General features: G+C 37.5%; 1 protein-coding gene across 1 annotated transcript; it reads left to right on the top strand.

Moving 5' to 3' along the window:
* The first annotated feature begins 458 nt into the window (after positions 1-458).
* LOC105052626 (heat shock 70 kDa protein 16) lies at positions 459-18839 on the top strand. The gene is made up of 9 exons (XM_010933496.4): positions 459-1814; positions 6921-7133; positions 8944-9039; positions 9152-9307; positions 14014-14217; positions 14295-14441; positions 17918-18046; positions 18127-18257; positions 18425-18839. Exons 1-9 carry the CDS (start codon positions 642-644, stop codon positions 18528-18530), a joined length of 2355 nt encoding a protein of 784 aa, XP_010931798.1. The 5' UTR covers positions 459-641; the 3' UTR covers positions 18531-18839.
* The last annotated feature ends 205 nt before the right edge of the window (positions 18840-19044 follow it).

Here is a 19044-nt window from a genome sequence, read left to right as displayed (position 1 = left end):
ATTTATGTAATAGTTAATCGGATCTGGATTTGAATTTAGATAAATAAATTTAATACTAATATCAGATTCAAATCTATTAAATAAATATCTATAAATTTTGGATCTGAATCCGATCAATTGACACTCTAATTTCAACCCTACTTGTTTGGCGTTGAATGCCAAAGCTTTTGCATTACCTAAAAGAAATGCATGACGTAGAGCATGCTCACAGACGTTCAGTTTCCATTTTCGAAAAAATTGGATCTCTTATCGTTTCACGGATGCGATTCCCCCAATTCCACTACCGGATAACGGGATAAGTTTCCCAGCGCGGATAGCCACGTTTCCCGAACGGAACGGACCGGCGCATTGGCGCACTGCCCAACGATTGACGCCCCTCCACTTCCGCTCGTCCCTTCCCTCTCCCGCGGCTCTCTCTCCCCCCCCATTCGAAGCTCTCCTCTGCCTCCCCTTCTCCTCTTCTCCTCTTCGATCCTGCTCCTAGGGTTCGTTTCCGATCCTCCAATATATCCAAGTCCGTCGTTTCTTGGGCCGATCCCGTCCTCCGATTGAAACCTCGATTCTTAGGGATTCTTTATGTCCAATCCAATCGCATCTAGGGTTGTTGCTCTCCCGATTTGATCCCTCGGGTTGGTTCCAAGATGAGCGTGGTGGGCTTCGATATCGGCAACGACAACTGCGTGATCGCCGCTGTGAAGCAGCGCGGCATCGACGTCCTCCTTAACGATGAATCCAAGCGGGAGACTCCCGCCGTGGTCTCCTTCGGCGAGAAGCAGCGCTTCCTTGGCACCACCGGCGCCGCCTCCGCCGCCATGAACCCTCGCTCCACCGTCTCCCAGGTGAAGCGCCTCATCGGCCGCGCCTTCGACCACCCTGACGTCCAGGCCGACCTCCGCCGCCTCCCCTTCCTTACCTCCCAGGCTCCCGACGGCGGGATCCTCATCCACCTCCGGTACCTCAACGAAGACCGGGCCTTCACGCCCGTCCAGATCCTTGGAATGCTCCTTGCCCACCTGAAGGACGTAGCCGAGAAGAGCCTCGAAACCTTGGTCTCGGATTGTGTGATCGGGATTCCGTCCTACTTCACGGACCTCCAGCGGCGGGCGTATCTTGATGCGGCCGCCATCGCCGGGCTGAGGCCCCTGCGGCTGATGCATGACACCGCCGCCACTGCTTTGGGCTACGGCATCTACAAGACTGATCTTGCCCCACCTGGTGCTGCCACTTCTGTTGCTTTTGTTGATATTGGCCATTGCGACACCCAGGTCTCGGTAGCTGCCTTTGAGTCTGGACAAATGAGGGTTCTTTCGCACGCATTTGATGCGAACTTAGGTGGTAGAGATTTTGATGAGGTTTTGTTCAACTATTTCTCTGAGCACTTTAAGGAACAGTATAAGATTGACGTGGGTTCCAATGCGCGGGCGAGCATGAGGTTAAGGATGGCCTGTGAGAAGCTGAAGAAGGTTCTTAGTGCAAATGCCGAAGCGCCTTTGCATATAGAGTGCTTGATGGATGAGAAAGATGTGAAGGGTTTTATAAAGCGAGAAGAATTTGAGAAGCTTGCTGCGGATTTGCTGGAGAGGGTCTTAGAACCATGCAAGAAAGCTTTGATGGATGCGGGACAGAATGTGGATATGATACACTCTGTAGAACTTGTGGGTTCAGGGTCACGGGTACCGGCTATAACGAGGATATTGGCTGGGTTTTTCAGGAGGGAACCTAGCCGGACCCTCAATGCGAGTGAATGCATTGCACGTGGTTGTGCTCTTCAGTGTGCCATGCTGAGCCCTGTTTTCAGGGTTAAGGAATACGAGGTTTGATATTTATTATACTTCTTCTAATTTTCCAATTTCAGACATCTTTTACTGCTTCATTTGATATGAAAAACTTGCTACTTCCTTTGTCTTGTGGTTAATGAACAACGTTTCTTGTTCAAATGATACGATGATTATTCTCAGACCTATTAATCAGTACTGCACCCGAATTTATTCTTTAAAATATTTTGTACAAATCTTTGTTTTATTCTGCTCTGAGATTCCTTGTTATATTTTGAATAGACATTTATATGTCTTTCTCCTTTTTAAAGTTTTTTTTTATAAATACTTCATTTGATTATACAAATTGGTCATTGAAAATCTTAGCTAGTTAAACTACCTTTTATATCTGTTACATCACTGTAAGCAATATATCATAAGCACCAAAAGAGTTTCTTGGCAAGATAATTTAAAATAATCTTAGGCAAATTCTAGATACAATTAGTGAGTGAGCAATTTGTGAGATATACAGAGAAGTAGGCAAAGAACTTAATGGTAGTTGATGATGAAGTCATAGAAGCCCTCAAAATTAATGAGAGAATGTCTTGAATTAACCTTGAGAAGATGAAAATTGTATTGATGAAAGCCGAGAATTAGTCATGTCCTGTTTTTTTCTTTTAATGTGAAAAGTGGATCGGTAAAATAAATTTATGCAGAATCATAAGCAGAAAAACTAATCATGATGGGCAGAATGCATATTAGTCATAACAGATTATTATATATCTATTGCATTCACTTTGTTAAACTTATGCTTTAGTATTCTAGCGTGATGAATTGGATTTGAATGTCAATTTTGATGATAATTGTGTTAAGGTATGAGTTCAAGATGGTTGGTGAACTGATGTGAATTTTCCTCAATTCAATAAGAAATCTGGACCTTCAGGTCAAAATTGACTTAAACTAGACCCAATTTTTAAAATGAGTTAGGCTTTGCATGTTACACCTGACTGGCATAGTTTAAAGTGGCATGTCTGGCTTAAAAGATGTGAACCAGTCCAGTCCTAAAATAGCTTAAATTTGAACAGACAGTCTAGATTAAGATCCATAACTTTTTTGTCTTACTGAGTCTAATTCAACTTGATGCATTGCCATAAGTTTTTCTGCTGGAGAAAGAAGAGAAAAACAAAAGGAAAGGGATGACAGCTCCCTTCTATATATTGCTGTTTGAGGGAGAAGTTCAGGAGAACAAGGTTAGGTCCTTATTTGCTTAAAATTCAGGAAATAGTATAAGAGCATGATGGGTTTTGTTAGGGCACGATCGGTTATCAGATTTTGTTTAAAAACTAGACAACAATCTCATGTTGGTTTTAGTATTCTATTATAGAATTAGAATAAGATTGCTATATAGGATTTTCTGTACTGTGCCAAATCGGTCGGTATATCCCGTATCGTACCGGACCGATGGGGAACTAGCACGGTTCGGCCGGTTCAAACGGTGTACTGGCGGTACCGGGAGGGAAAGAGAGGGAAAGTGTGAGAGAGAGAAAGAGAGAGGAGGAGAGGGAGGGAGGCGGGAGCCGGGAGCCGTCGGAGGCCGGCGGTGGCCCACTGTGGCTGCTAGAGGGCTTTTGAGCCTTGTTATCGTCCGATAGGGTACTTAAAAGAGCGAGAAAGAGAGAGAGCTTGGTGGGGGGGCGACATATCGAACGGACGGTGCCTCCGTCGCGAGGTTTCCGGTGGCCAGCGAGCCGATGTCGACAGCCTGTGGTCGGTCGAGCGGGCGGAGCCCCTCCGCAGCTCCATCCTATTCTTCTTTTTCGAAATAGACGATGGCCTGTTTTTATTTTTTTTTGTTTTAAACTCATGAAGTCGGCAATCCAGTTGCCGACTTTAGGATTTTTTTTTTTAAAAAAAAATCGGCTGGCTTCACTTAAAACTCGATTTTTTTAAAAATTTTGTAAAACAGGGGCGTCGCCCCTGTTTCATGCTCGCGGCGCCGTGCGCGTGGATTGAGCCCTCCGACGGCCACGGTGGCCTAGCCGGAAGCCGTCTGGTGGCCCCGCCGGCTCCTTCCCCTCCCTCTTTTTCTTTCTTCCTCCCTCTCTCTCTTTATTTCTCTCTCTATCTCTCTTTTTCTTCTCCTGGTTCGGCTCCGAATTTCTTCATCGATTCGCCTCGATTCGGTACGATACGGAACCATATCGTACCGTACCGCCAGCCGGTTGAAACGGCCGCCAGTACCGGTATGGGAAGACTTACTACTATATGTATGTAGGGATTTTTAACAAATATAATGGCTTGGTAAATGAACACATATGAATTGAACAATGAACTCGTTTCTACAATAGAGTTCTCTCACCAAATAGAAATGCAAAAATCCATTGATTTACCAGATTTTATATAAAGAAAACTCAACAATTATATTTCACAAAGCTTCCGAGGCTCCATGAATTTCATGTTTCTTACAACAATTTAGAGGCATAACACCAAGGGTCAAGAGACTCCATTGACAAAGTAGGTTGTCTTCTTAGGCAGCTATCAACTTTGTAGTAAACTTGTTAGATGGAGAGCCAAATCAACCTCTAAGCCAACTAACTTAAAAAGCTTTGAGTGAAATTACATTGTCAGTGATTATGAGAAAATTCTTCCTAAAGTCTGAATGTCAAAATTGGGAGCCACTTTTGCATTTAGTTTTAAAAATCTTTTTCTAAGAGTTTAAATACACACTTTAATTTAAATTTTTGGAAAAAGATTCGACAATTCAAAGTCCATAATGGACCATTCCAATTGAAAGTCTAAATCATTTAAGATGGTCTGTACTATAAAAAAGGTGCAGAGATCCAAATTTACATATTTTGGTGGTTTCTAACTTATGCATCAAATGGGTGCACAAATAGCATGATATATTGTTCCACTATGATCAAATCATCAAAAAGTGCTGAATATAAGTTAACCTATCTTAAGATGTATAGATTATGATCAATAACTGGATTTTCAGTTTATGTGTCCAATATTGTGTCTTAGCACATAGTGCAATTGATAAAGTTCATTTTTATATCCACTTAATGCATAGGTGAGAGATCACCAAAATAGTGAACTTTGGTTTGTAGGCATTTCTTGTAAGGTATATTTCAAGATTTCTCATGGATAAAACTCTTCCGAATTGATCTGAAGAGAGGTGTTAAAGGGAGGAAAGAAGAAACTTATGCCCCATGATAAAGCAACCACATACAATATCTTGAAAAAATTGGAATCATATATGTGTTCTAAAAGGTGATGTATGGTATCTATAATTTCTAGGATTTTTCTTTTTTTTAATCAAATCTGGTAATAGAAATTTTCATTTCCCACACCATTTACAGTCCGCTTATTGCCTCTGATATTAGGTTAATCCCATGGATAACCTAGTCGAGTGACCAAACGGGTCATGATGTGGATCATTTTCCATAATATGGATTTTCAATTTGAATGACCCATCATTGATTTCAAAATCGTTCAATCTTTTGTCAAAGATTTAATGTAAAGTATGTAGTACAACTTCTTTTAGTATATTTGTACATCTTTATTCTAGCTTGTATTAAGGATGATGTGTTTTTACGTACTAGATACCCATGTTCTTTATTCTATCAGTCAGAATACTGATTTGATAATATTCCATTGGGATTCTATTTGTTGCTGTGTAGCGCACATGCTAGGTAATGTTTTGAAAGACAACTGCAGTATGCGGGTGATCAAGGCACCACATAGCACAAATGCATTACGTTGCATATGTGGATGCATATATGGTTAGTATTTAAATAATTAAAAATGATATATCAACTACAAGAATAATAGCAGTATTTTTTGATTGAATAATAGCGATACTTTTATGGATGATAGTAATATAAATAACAATTGCATCTAGTAGTTGGTGCTTGCCACTTAGTTTTTAATTCTTATTAGGGATAATCATAATTAATATATTGGTATTATTAAGGTATGTGTATCTGACCTGCTTGAAACCCACAGCCAACCCAACCAGGAGTCTACATAAGAATGGTCGCATGTTTATGGCTGCATAATGCTGAGAGGATCACATATGCAGTCACATAAAAATAATAGGCTAGATATTCAACTGCATAATGCTTATCTTGTTGCATATGTGTCTACAAAGTGCTAAGCAAACCACTTTTTCGAGTCATATGCAACCTGATCACATATTAACTGTGTATAGGGTATGTGGTGCAGTCACCATGGGACTGCATATGTAGGCTAGATATTCAACTGCATAATGCTAATCTTGTTGCATATGTGTCTACAAAGTGTTAAGCAAACCGCTTTTTCGAGTCATATGCAACCTGATCACATATTAACTGTGTATAGGGTATGTGGTGCAGTCACCATGGGACTGCATGTCATATGCAGTCACATATGTAGCCTCATGCACCACATTTTAAAATGGCTGTGCTAGGATTTCTACCATAATTGCATAGAAAGTGATTGCGCGATTCATATCTTTAAGCCCTCATATTAGACGGCTTCCAACTCTTACATTGTGAGCTAACACTTTGGAGTAAGAATCTTTCCATAAGTGGTCCAGCCATATGTATGACTCCTTTTGAGCCTTGTGAGGGAAAGCAAGTACCTCTGTGCATAACCAGTAGCCCTTCTAGGTTCCTTTTTTTTTTTTTTCGGTTTTCTTAGTGTTAGGAGGTTAGTTTAAAGGGTTGCCCACTTGTGGGAGGCTGTTTAAGGAAAAAGGTGTACAGAATTATGCTTCCTGTTTCCCTTAAAATTCTCTGTTACAGGAGGATGATGTCCGGTTATTATGCCCCTTATGCCTAGGTTAATGTGTTGCTGGAAAGTGGGTAGAGATCTCCAGAGAAAACCTGAATTGGCAGGCATATTTTAGTATTTGCAATGCATTTTTCATTTGAGTATCATGATGAGCCATACTTTAGGACTGAGAAGAAGAAAAGTTGAGGTCCTAGATTGTGTGCTTGGACTATTGAATAGAGAGGAAATCATACTAATCCTGTGTATTTTGATTTGATTTCTGACAAAGTTTTCCTGCTGCTTTTATAGCAATGTGCATAAGAAGTGCATTACCAAATTTCTTTCTGCATCATATTACTGCTTACTTTTAATGTGAATGATCACAAAGGTATCTTGTCTTGTTTTTTGTAGGTACAAGACTCATTTCCCTTTTCGATAGGATTTGCTTCAGATGAAGGTCCTGTTTCCACATTGTCAAGTAACATACTTTTCCGGAAAGGCCAGCCGTTTCCAAGTGTTAAAATGCTTACTTTCCACCGGACTAACACTTTCACTTTGGAAGCCTTCTATGCTAACCAAAGTGAACTGCCACCTGGTGCTTCTCCAAAAATTAGCAGCTTCCAGGTGTGGTTATTTTCGAAATATTCTTGTTTGTTCAAGGACATGCAAATTATGCTGCTTGATTGTTAGTTGGACTGGCACATAAACAAGCACTTGTACGGACATAGAAATAGATATGTTTGTGCATGTGTGAGGGATTAGAACCATTTGTTTTATGATGTGCAGAATTTTTTGCCTAATAGTTGGCACTGTTTATTTTTAGGTTTAAGGGATGAAATTTTTAAAAGTAAAGGTATGATTTTTCAGAAACTGTGTTTTGACTTCCATATTCATTAGCTAATTCGCTGTAGGGTTCCATTCTCTGTTCTTGGTCATGGTGACCCCTTTTAACACCTTGATATGACTAATCATAGTTCTTATGCAAGATGAATTGACTTGTTGCTTATCTTATATTTGTATCTATATATTTAGTGCCCATTGAACATCAATTATTGCAAAAGAGCATTTATTTGTTATTGAGATTATTATGTAGATATTATGCTTCAACAAGGGATGTTTATTTGAAATTTGTATGGCAGGTTTTTCCTAACCAAGATCACCCTCAACCTGTATTAATGTATATTGGGAAAATTAAACGAGAAATGAGGGGTGAATATCTGGATCAGCGAGATTGACTATTGACTTTGCTTAAGCATGTAGTTGGATCACTTTAGTGCAGTATCATCATTTTTATGAGCATAATACTAAACTAACACATAATTTAGAAATTAATTATTTGCAGACTTTTTCGTTTAAAAATGTCTTAGGAAAAATTTGAATTTTATATTTGCTTCTCTGACTGCTATATATTTTAGACAATTTGCATAGTTGATGCTGGGACATTCTTGTCACGATAGCAACTCATTTATGGGGGTTTGACAACATGGGTATGCACCGAACAGCTCACAGTTGTGCCTCACTTACGAGTAAAATCTGTTGTTATCTTTTGTTTTCTCTTCTTCGTTTCAATGTGTTATCTATAAGAACCATTATACGCTTCTCAGCCAGTACTTGGGAGCTACCAATTACAATCCCAAATCCTCTTCCACTGTTGGTCTTCTGCTTTTTCAGAGGGATAGAATTCTACAAACATTGAAACACAGTGAGGAATAGGTAGAAAATGAAAGCTTCATGGTTAGGTACTGAGTCATGCAAACTAATTTAATAAACTCATATAGCATTCTGGTATACATGTTACCTGATATAAATATTCTAGTTAATCTATTTTCCACAACCTTGAAATTAAGGGATCTCACTGGGAAAGAAAATGTTGCATGTTAGCATATTTGGGCTTATAACCATTGGTTCCAATGCATGAGACTTGTGACACGTACCAATAGGCCCTATCAACTAGCCACAAAAGCGAATCAGTTACGCAGACTAATACCACTGGATTAGAATCATCAGATCTTTAGAGACAAAGTTGCAATATTTAATCCTAAGAGAAATTGGTTCAGGATCATGGGAGGCTTTCTTATCAAATAGGAATATTTCTCGTGATGTCAAATGGTAAATTGCAGTTCTGTAGCTCCAGATTGTGGTTGTCTGAATAAGATGGATCATACAAAATGTTGGGCAAACTTCTGCTATGGTGCAAACTTTTGAAGGAAAACAATGATGATATGGTGATTATCACCCTAAGTCCAAGCACTAACACAGGTTCCATGTTGTTTATACATCTTATCAGTGGATCTATTTTTATACATTTTAATCCTGTGATGGATTTCTCTTGCTGTTATGCTTATATTTAACTTGTGTTACGTATTTCTTTGGGGCATATCTTGGTCTATCGGTTTTGAAGACACATCTGAATGGGTTTATAATGTTCCTGCAGGTTGGGCCTTTTCAAGCTTCTTGGAGTGAAAAACCTAAAGTTAAAGTTAGAGTTCGGCTAAATCTTCATGGCATAGTTTCTGTAGAATCAGCTTCGGTGAGTATGGAATTCTATCTGTTGGTAACTTGCTATGTTTAAATATGTTAAATATATCAAGCATCAGCTTGCATCTTTGTAACATTCAATGGCCATAATTCAACTGTTTCAGTTGGTTGAAGATGACATAAATGATCCAGTTTCAAGAGATAGAAGTCGCATGGACAGAGTGGAGCCTGAGTTCCCTTCTGGTGTCCCGCATGATACAGTAGCAAATACTGTTGAAAATGGAACATCTACACAAACTGAACCTGGATCCAGGCCTTCTGTGAGTTTTCTGTCTTGTTCTGATTATCCTGTGTAAATATGTTTTTATTGTCGTATTGAGTGAGCTCATTTTCTTTTGCTTATGGTAAAATGTATAGGTCTTTCATCATTTCTTCATTTTATTTGTTTCACGTGAATAATATGGACTCTAACTTTCCTGGTTTATGCTCCATGAAAAAAAATTAATCTCTTTATATATCTATTGCTTAGTTTCTCTTATTACCGAATGCTCTCATCATATATCAGGAAGCATCAAATTGCCTATCAAATTAGAAAACCAAGGAACTGACCAATGCCCATGGTTAAATTAGTATATTTTATTACATCTTTGACTGTTCTCAGTAAAACTCTTTGATGTCATACATGTACCAATCTGCATTGGTGTGTGATTCATCTTCTTCATATGTTCTCATTATTGTAATAATCTCTATATTTATAGCACTGATGAAAATTTTGTGAAGGAATTTAAAGTAATTCCAATAGGTGGTGACTAAGGCCATGCTAATAGTTTTTGATTTTATAGATTCATTGAGAAGAGAACATGATGCATAGGGCCATTTGACTATTCCAGCTTTCTCTGAAAAATTAGTTGCACTTGCCTTCTGAATTTGCCTTGAGAACACATGCAAAGAAGCGATGATGGGATAGAGCCCTTGGATACATGATGCAAATGCACCAAGTGTGTGCCTTGAAATACTGATTCTGACAGAATTAGGCAATATTAGGTGAAACTAGGTAATCTTATGATTTATGAAAGGAGTAGATCAAGAGAAATTGCTTTTTAAGTGAGGCATAGTTCTCTTCTTTCCTCTTGTTACTCACCTCCCCATTTGTAGGGTTTCGTGGGATTTGTGGATAAGGAGCTGTTGTTTAGCTTAGCGGAAATGGTTGCGATTTATTTTATTGTGGATAATGGGAGGAAGTTGTTTAAAAAAACAAGAGTATAAGCATGCTTTCTTGTTGTAATCAACTTTGACTTGCTTGTAAGTCATGTCCCTTTACAACTTGATAGGCATGCCACTAGGTTGAGTAGTAAGAAAGTTGGCTAAACAATAGTCTTGTGTTATGAGATGACTTTTGTAGATAAAAATGATGCGATATTTCAAAAATGCAGTAGCAAAACCAAAAGGTTTAGGAAAGTATCCACATGAGGTAGCAAATATACTTGTTTAAAGCTGTCTAAAGGCATGCTTTGTTGTTGCAGAGCATGCCTTCAAATGTAGTTTAGGAAAAGTGAATTTTAAATTCAAGCAATCTAGTTGAGGATAAATTGAGTGCCATTTGGTTGGATGGTTTTCTGACCATAATGTTCTTCTGCAAGCTTAAGCCTTGATTAGTGTCATGAATCAGTTTGATTGCTTTGAACAAATGTGTCTGCTTTGGATGTCATGAAGAGGCTAAGTGACTTTTTTTGGAAATTTTGAGCATGTGATATGGTTTGTAGTGACTAAATATTTGGGTGATAACTAGCCTTTTTCATTACTTTATTTTGACGTTGGTTCTCCTACCTGTTGTTAAATAAAGTTAGTATGGTAGGCTATCTTCATGGCCTTTTTGGGAGTATAGAGTAGTCCGCTAAGCAATTGCTCAAGGACATGAAGAAGTCAGTTTCATGGATGATAATCAAAGTAATATATCAGTAATGTTATCATGGATCAAGGCAGTTAGAAAATGTGGAGGTTTAATTGCATCATGCTCCTAAACTATTGGCTGTATCAAATTATCCATGGTATTACTTTGCACTATCGTGAGCTGTACTCTGCCTAGTGATTCTCTTTCTGGAAGTCTTTTTAATGCTTCATTTGTGTACTTGAATGCTTGCTTGCCCTTTTCCACTAGCATTAAGAATTGTCTGGGTTTACAGCAAGCAATATAATGAAATAGGAAGCTAAACGAATGTTTCCAAAAATCTTGAATTTGGGTTATTAAATTAAATTAAGAAAAGAATGGGGATTATTTAAGAGATAACCCAAATAGAGTTGCATCAATCTCTCCTTCGAGTATATTCACAATTCATGCATAAGGCTCTAAGTGAGTCACTTCTTTTTGGAATTTTGCCTCAGATTTGTACCAAGGTTGTGGTAGTCAGAACCACGAAAGGGAGAATATTTAAGAGTGCATGCATAGTAGCTAGAAAAATTGATACCTTAATTGGAAGGAGGAGTTATGAAGGAAATTGTAGACTTTTAGTGGTCTCTTGCTAATATTTTAGTAGTGCCTTAGATCCTATTTTCACTTTGAAGCATAGTTTATTAGACTCTCTTTGTCAGTTTGTTGCACAAAATGATGCATAGGGAATTCCTATGTCTTGTGAGTTGGAACTTTGGACAGTTAATGTCATTCTGATGTCAGCTATCCAACTTTGTCCTTGGGTGCATCAAAGTCCTTCTGACGTTAGATTGGATCGCATTTGATTTTTTGGATGTTGTTTGCACTGATTATGATGTGGGACTATTTTAGGGCCCACAGTTGCATGATGCAATGGGATGTGGCCTCATATTGCTTTGATATCTTTTTTTTTACTTCATTAATAAATAATATATCTTTCTCAGCAAACTAAAAAATATTCTTTTATAATGCTCAACACAGTTCAGCCATCTGTATTGATTGAAGCATAGAATTTCTTGTTGATTAAAATAGTGTTGGCAATTCAGTGATTTAGGTTTTATTTTACATTGGTTGAACTTTGGATCAGGTTAGAAAAACCACTGAACCTTTACATGCCTTGAATTTGATCGAGTTAGGATAATGCACGCCTATTCTTGACTTTCTTGGATATGCTGGTTTTAGTCAATCGATCTACCATTAAAAAATAAAATAAAATAAAGGTATAAAATAATTTAAAAATTGAAATCCTTTACCTACCTACTCCTAGTCAACTGTGTGGCCCTAACCATCTACCCAAAAAAGAAGGGATAAAATAAAGGCATAAAATAATTTAAAAAATTGAAATCCATTACCTACCTACTCCTAGTCAACTGTGTGGCCCTAACCCTCCCTCTCCCCTTGCATTCCTTCCCACCTTAAACATAGCTGTGAGGCCCTCCTGTCTATTCTTACCACCTTAGTCTCCGCAGCCAGGTCCTCCTCTCTCCTAAACCCTTGTTGCCACCCCCATTGTAGAATCCTACCATAGGCCCTAAGCTCCCAGCGCAAGTCCCCTTCCCCTGCAATACTTTTTATGATGGCCGTGTTTTTCTTCCATACACCCTTCAAGGATTCTATTGCTGTTTAGCTCCTGATTGTCTGCCTCGGCCTCTTATTCTCCTTTCCTATTATTCTATCATCATCCCCAGCAGCAGCTGCTTCTCAGCCTTGACCCCTTTTTTCTCCTTTTGACAATCCTGCCTTTGACCTTGCCCCCTTCCCACCACCTCTTCTCCTACAGCACCACCAATGCTGTGCCACTTGCATCCATGTCCTTCCTCTGTCTCCTCCCCTGATTCGGAAGACAAAGCGAAACCCAAGTCTCATACAATTAAGCTGGGATCAGACTCACCTCAATGTGCAGTTTGGAACAACCCTGCATAAATCTAGACTTTTGTCAGTTGGTTTGGGGAGGTTGGTTGGTCTGTCTTGGAAATTAGTGTATTTGGACTGAAGTGGAAGGCCGATGAATTGTCACATATTGCACCGGCATTTGGCATGCATCATCATATAAAGGCAAACCAGTCTGTCCAAAAATTTGCATCATTGTTCCAGTTTCTTTAGTTTCTTATTGACTTCACCCCTGTAATTTTTTGGCTAATTTAAAGAAATTGAGCACTTTATATGTAATGATTTTAATTTATGCACTGCACAATCTTAAGTATTTATGATACATGCATCATCATGTAAAGGCAAACCAGTCTGTCCAAAAATTTGCATCATTGTTCCAGTTTCTTTAGTTTCTTATTGACTTCACCCCTATAATTTTTTTGGCTAATTTAAAGAAATTGAGCACTTTATATGTAATGATTTTAATTTATGCATTGCACAATCTTAAGTATTTATGATACAAACAAATATGTTTGAATGATATTACAAATTAGTAACAAGGGGAGATGTGTAATAATGGTTGCACATTAACAATATGTTGCATATCTTACTCTACTGTTGGTATAGTGGAAGCTGATATTTATGGGTACCTTAATATCTAGCATTTAATCTCATGTACCATGGAATTTTGCATTGTTGCTGCATTTCTTTGACAGAGTAGGCCTTAGGGCTTCCAAAATGAGGTTATTTCCAATTGGAAAAGGCTCTAAACTGCTTTAGATAAAAGCTGATCAAGATGATCATGCATTGATAAAAAGGGTAAATCAGGGAATGAACTTGTATCATTACAAATTAGGGTGTGCCCGTTTGTTGAAGTGATAAATTTTGGTCCGGGCTTCATATTTATTGGATGGCATGGACGTTGCACCGGTATTAGTCCCTATAACAGGATGAAGTGTGATACATGTGAACAGTTATAATTCACATTAAAATGTTTTTCTCATGTATAGCATCCATTGTTCTTACTATCTTTTTTTTTTTTCCAAATATTTGGTACTTAATAATACTAACATCATGTACATCATTGTTCTTACTATCTATAAAGCATGGAAGGGTGTGATATTAACATAGAAAGTTTGATACTGTCTTGTAAATGTGTGTTCTAAATTATCCTATTACTGTTTGTCAATTATATCAAAAGTAGTGATGCCCAGATTACAATTGTCACAGCACGCTGATAGAATAAAAAGAGAAGGAACCTGTAGAAGGAACGAGTTGGCAATTTCTGAGATTATATATGGTGGAATGACTAAAGAAGAACTATTAGAAGCTCAAGAGCACGAACAGGTGCTGGCCTTCCAGGACAAAGTTATGGAGCAAACAAAAGACAGAAAGAATGCACTGGAAGCATATGTCTACGAGATTCGTGATAAGGTATAATCAAACTCAGAATGCCTATTCATCTTTCTTTATGGGTAGAATACTCATTATATTTGTTTTTTTTCCACTAGCTTTTCGACAAATATCGCTGCTTTGCAACCGATTCAGAAAGGGAAGGAATCTCTGGTAGGTTACAACAAACTGAAGAATGGCTATATGAGGATGGGGATGATGAAACAGAAAAAGTTTACGCAAGCAAACTTGAAGAACTGAAGAAGGTAATAAGCAAATCTTCCATTTATTTGTTTTCTTTGCTGCCTTATACGGTTGCAAGTTGTAATAACAACCAAGAGCATGCATTTATACTGGCTAACTCAGTAGAACATATTCTGCAAGTCATTCTTATCCGAGGAATAAATAAAGTGGTTGATCTTTTTCTTTCTTTTCATGCTCCATATACGTCAATATAGTATTTTTCTTGGCTAGGTTGGACCATTCAATTCTCACTACTGCAACAATTATATCACTAATCTCATCAACAGTGATTTCGTCTTAGGATGCATACTTGATAGGTGTCTTTGTTGTATCCATTATGGACATATTTGTAGTTAAGACAATGTGGTTCTTCATCTTCCATTACCCTTTAATGAACGGTCCTCCTCTCCAGTTAGTTGTATTCTTCTAGTGTATAGCACAAATTTGGATTGTTGTTGTTGCTGCTGCTGCTGCAATCCCTCCTCTGCTTGCTGTCATTACTATATTAACGCATATCATGTTCAAAGGGTACTTTACTATTTTATTTCTAATGAAGATTTACCATTTATAGGTCTTTCTGATCTTGAGCTCACCCTTCTTGTATGACTTCATTCTCACAATGCCCTTCCATATAAAGATAAGCAGATTTAACAGGAAGATAGATCCTTGTGGATTTTTGTCTCACTCTGATTCAATTGGCCTATGAGTAAGCCATTCTATAATGACAGGTCTCCAAAGTCTCATATGAAGGTCTTGCATAGTGGTTTAGTTCTAATACCATGTTACTTAAAGAGGAATCTTTTATTAAGCACACGCACACATACACACACTCTTCTATGCATGCATATATTAATTGTGAGTTTTCATATACCTGATGCATAGATTGCATGTATAGACCCATGATGAACTACATCAACAACAACATGGTGAATATGTGCATGAATCATGCATGTAGACTATTTAAAATATCTTTAACAACATGATTTGTTTCATATGTATTGCTTTCATATTCTAGCCTTTGGTTCCTGATGGTCTTGTCATAATGATATGGTGATGAATACCAAGGGGACTCCTTTGTAAAAGCATGAAGTATTGAATATTTTTTTTGTGTTGGTAAAGGCCTAGAATGATGCATGTGTCATTCCCATAGTTGGTACGCTGTTACAAGAAGATATGCTCAACTCAACTAAGCCTTAATCCCAAACTAGTTGGTGTCAGCTACATCAATCCTTTTTCTCCACTCTGTTTGATTAGGGCCATACTTTATGAAACATGTAAGGTTTCAAGTCCTTCCTTACCACTTCATCTTATATGATTTTTGGTCTGCCTCTAAGCCTCTTCATTCCTGCTGCATATATCAAAACACTTCTTTGTACCAGTGCATCCCTCCACCTTTATTGTACATGTAGAAACTAAGTCATTCTCTCAATTTGTCCACAATTGGTGCTACCTCCACCTTTCTATGAATGAATACATTTCTTACTCTGTCTGTTCTTGTATGACCACACATCCATTTCAATATTCTCATGTCAGCCACACTCATCTTGTGCACATTATTTTTACCTTCTCAATATTCTGTACCATAAAGCATAGTTGGTCATATGGTTATCCTATAAAATTTTCCCTTCAACTTGAGAAGTATCCTACGATCACATAATATCTGAGTTGTGTCTTTCTATTTTATTCAACTTACTTTAACTATATGGATAACATCTTCTTCAATCCATCCATATTAATAATCGATCCCAAATACTGAAAATGATCATTTTTAAGAACTTCAGAATCTTCAATTTTTACTGGATCCTCATCTTTATTTTTAATTTTGCTAAAATTACATTCAGTGTATTTATTTTGGTCTTAACCAAAAATCTTGGATTCTAATGCACTCCTTTGTGATTCCAACTTATGGTTTAATGAATATTTATAAATAACATGCACCAAAGAGAGTTGTCTTGAATATCTATAGTATGCCCATCCATAACATCAGTAATTCTTAGACTAGTAATCACTCTATCATACATGGCCTTGACTGCATTAATATGTCTAATGGAAACTCCTTTTCTAAATCCATCATCAGACTTCTTGAAGGAGCCTATCATATGCTCTCTATATCAATAAAAATCATATGAATATCCTGTTTCTTTTCTCTATACTACTTCATTAATCTTTGAAGGAGGAAAATGGTTTTCATAGTCAAAACTTCCTAACATAAAACCAAATTTATTCTTTAATACTTTTGTATAATACCTCAATCTATGCTCAATCACTCTCTCATAAAGTTTCATGGTATGGCTCATGATTTTAATACCCTGATATTTAGAATAATATGAAATATTACCTTCATTCATAGTATTTTTCCTCATTCATCAAGCTTCTTTTTGGTCTTTAAAATCTTTTTAAATAAATTAGTCAACCAAATTACTTCCACATGACCTCAACACTTCCAAACTCAATGAGGATTTCATCAGGACCCATCAATTTTCCTATTTTCATCTTTTTGTGGCCTTTGTTACAATAAGATATGGAAGTCTATAAAAAGACCTGCAACTAGTATGCTTAGAGCTAGTTGGATGAAGTGGAGATGTGCTTTTTAGAGTATTATGTCATCAACACATATGCTGGAAATCTAGGAATAAGCTGTGCAATGCTGCATGGTTTAGAAAATTGGGAAGAAAAGAGGCTCCAAACAAACAAGTTGATTGTAGTAGAAATACGGATGTTAAGATGAATTAGTGGCAAAACTATGAAAGAGTGAGAAATGAGTAAATTAAAGGAACTTCACGAGTTGCATAAATTAAGGACAACGTAATGGAAAATCAGCAATATGGTATTGGCATGTATTATGAAGAGCTAAGAGCTCTCAGTTTTGGACAGATAAAAGAAGAAAAGTGGAAGAACGAACAAATGCAGAGCAGCTCAAACGGGAAAAACATCCTGGTTGGTCATCCAGCCAAGTTAAAGATGAGCCTATAGCATTACAGTATTTAAATACTTTAGTTATGTTGTTAATCTACTGCAATTGCATATATATGCACGCCAAATTTGACTCTTAACCTCAATATTATTACTATCTAGATTTCAAACTGTAATTATATTTAAATGTTGATCTTATGGGATAAATAGCTACTTCTCTTTCTGAATAGGCCCTAAACACAATCTATAGACACAAATACTCTTGAGCAGAGTTTTGTAATAAAAGAAATAAGAAATTTTCCATTCCCATGTTATAAGATGGTCCTCAAGACAGACTAGAATCCTGAGGTAGAGTAGTTTGTCTAAGCAAGAAAATTCTTGGCTTCGTTGATATTGGTTCCACTGTTGGAGTGAGATATCTGTTTCTTGTGATATTCTTCTTTAACTCATATTTGTGGTGTGTCTTTGTACATTCTATCAATCATCATCTAGTCTGTATTCATTTGTGTAGACTTGTGTGTTGCCCCCATGGATTGGTATTTTGCTTGTTAACCTAACATGAGTCCCCGTATTTGGATGACAATAGCTGGTGGACCCTGTTGAAAACCGATTCAAAGATGAAGAAGCTAGAGCTCAAGCTACAAGGGAGCTTTTAAACAGCATAGTTGAGTGCAGAATGGCTGTAAAATCATTGGGGACCTATGAACGAGATGCTGTAAGTTCCATGTATTCCAATTGATAGATGGTAGTGTTGCAGGCTGCAGTTTCAATACCTATTGTTCTTCGGCATTTCAGGTCATAAATGAATGCACAAAAACTGAACAGTGGCTCCATGAGATGTCTCAGCAACAGGACTCATTGCCGAAGAATGCAGACCCTGTGTTGTGGTCACATGAAATCAGAAAAAGGACAGAAGAGTTAGACATGTATGCATTCTGTCTCCAATGTATAACTGTATTTTATATTCTTACGTCTTATCATTTTCACTCTTATCAATTTTTTCAGATTTTTTTTTCTTCTGCATTTGTTCTATCTTATATATCTCTTATTCATGTTCTTGTATTCTTTCCATGTTTATCTTGATGTTTACCAGATTATGTAGAAATATAATGAGGCACAAGGGTTCTCCATCAAGAGTGGTGGACGATAGCGGGGGCTCAGATCACTCAAATGCTCCAGACAACATGCATACTGATTGACTTGGTTCATTTTACCGTAAGGTGCACTCCATTTTTTTGTCATGATTGGTTATGTGGTCATATTAACATGATATTTTTCAGAGTATACGGTTCCAAATCTTTACAAGTGTTCTGGAGCCGAGTTCCACGAGTGGCCTGCTCGTTTGCTAGTAGGCATTTTTCTTCTTCATTCATTACCAAATACCAAACACTATTCTCTGTATCTTTTGTGTGTCCTGTATAATTACCACATGGTTGGTCTATTTTGTTTTAGTTTTTACCCTATTCCATATGCAGATAAAAATAAGAACTAATAGATCTCTTGTAGAAGATTGCTGGTTTCATGTGTGGGGCGCGCTCATCATTTGGATTTGCTAGTTGGTCAACATAGAGCTGGACAGCTTGTGCATGTTTTCTTGGGCAATTTTATTGCTTCAGTTAATCAAATCAGCTTAAATTTAGTCACATATTTATCATTTAGATTGATTATGCTAATCATTCAATGAACAGCCCCCTCTTTTCTCTTGTATCCCGT

This window comes from Elaeis guineensis, chromosome 10 (assembly GCF_000442705.2).
Source record: "Elaeis guineensis isolate ETL-2024a chromosome 10, EG11, whole genome shotgun sequence".
In the NCBI taxonomy this organism is placed as follows: domain Eukaryota; kingdom Viridiplantae; phylum Streptophyta; class Magnoliopsida; order Arecales; family Arecaceae; genus Elaeis; species Elaeis guineensis.
The sequence above is the reverse complement of the archived record's forward strand: the minus strand, read 5'-3'. Positions and strand labels throughout refer to the sequence as shown.

Excerpts from the sequence above, each read along its gene's own strand:
- LOC105052626 (XM_010933496.4), top strand. The coding sequence starts at position 642 with ATGAGCGTGGTGGGCTTCGATATCGGCAACGACAACTGCGTGATCGCC. Across the intron at positions 9,040-9,151 it reads TTTCTGTAGAATCAGCTTCG|TTGGTTGAAGATGACATAAA; the intron begins GTGAGTATGGAA and ends CAACTGTTTCAG. Across the intron at positions 18,258-18,424 it reads AGGACAGAAGAGTTAGACAT|ATTATGTAGAAATATAATGA; the intron begins GTATGCATTCTG and ends GATGTTTACCAG.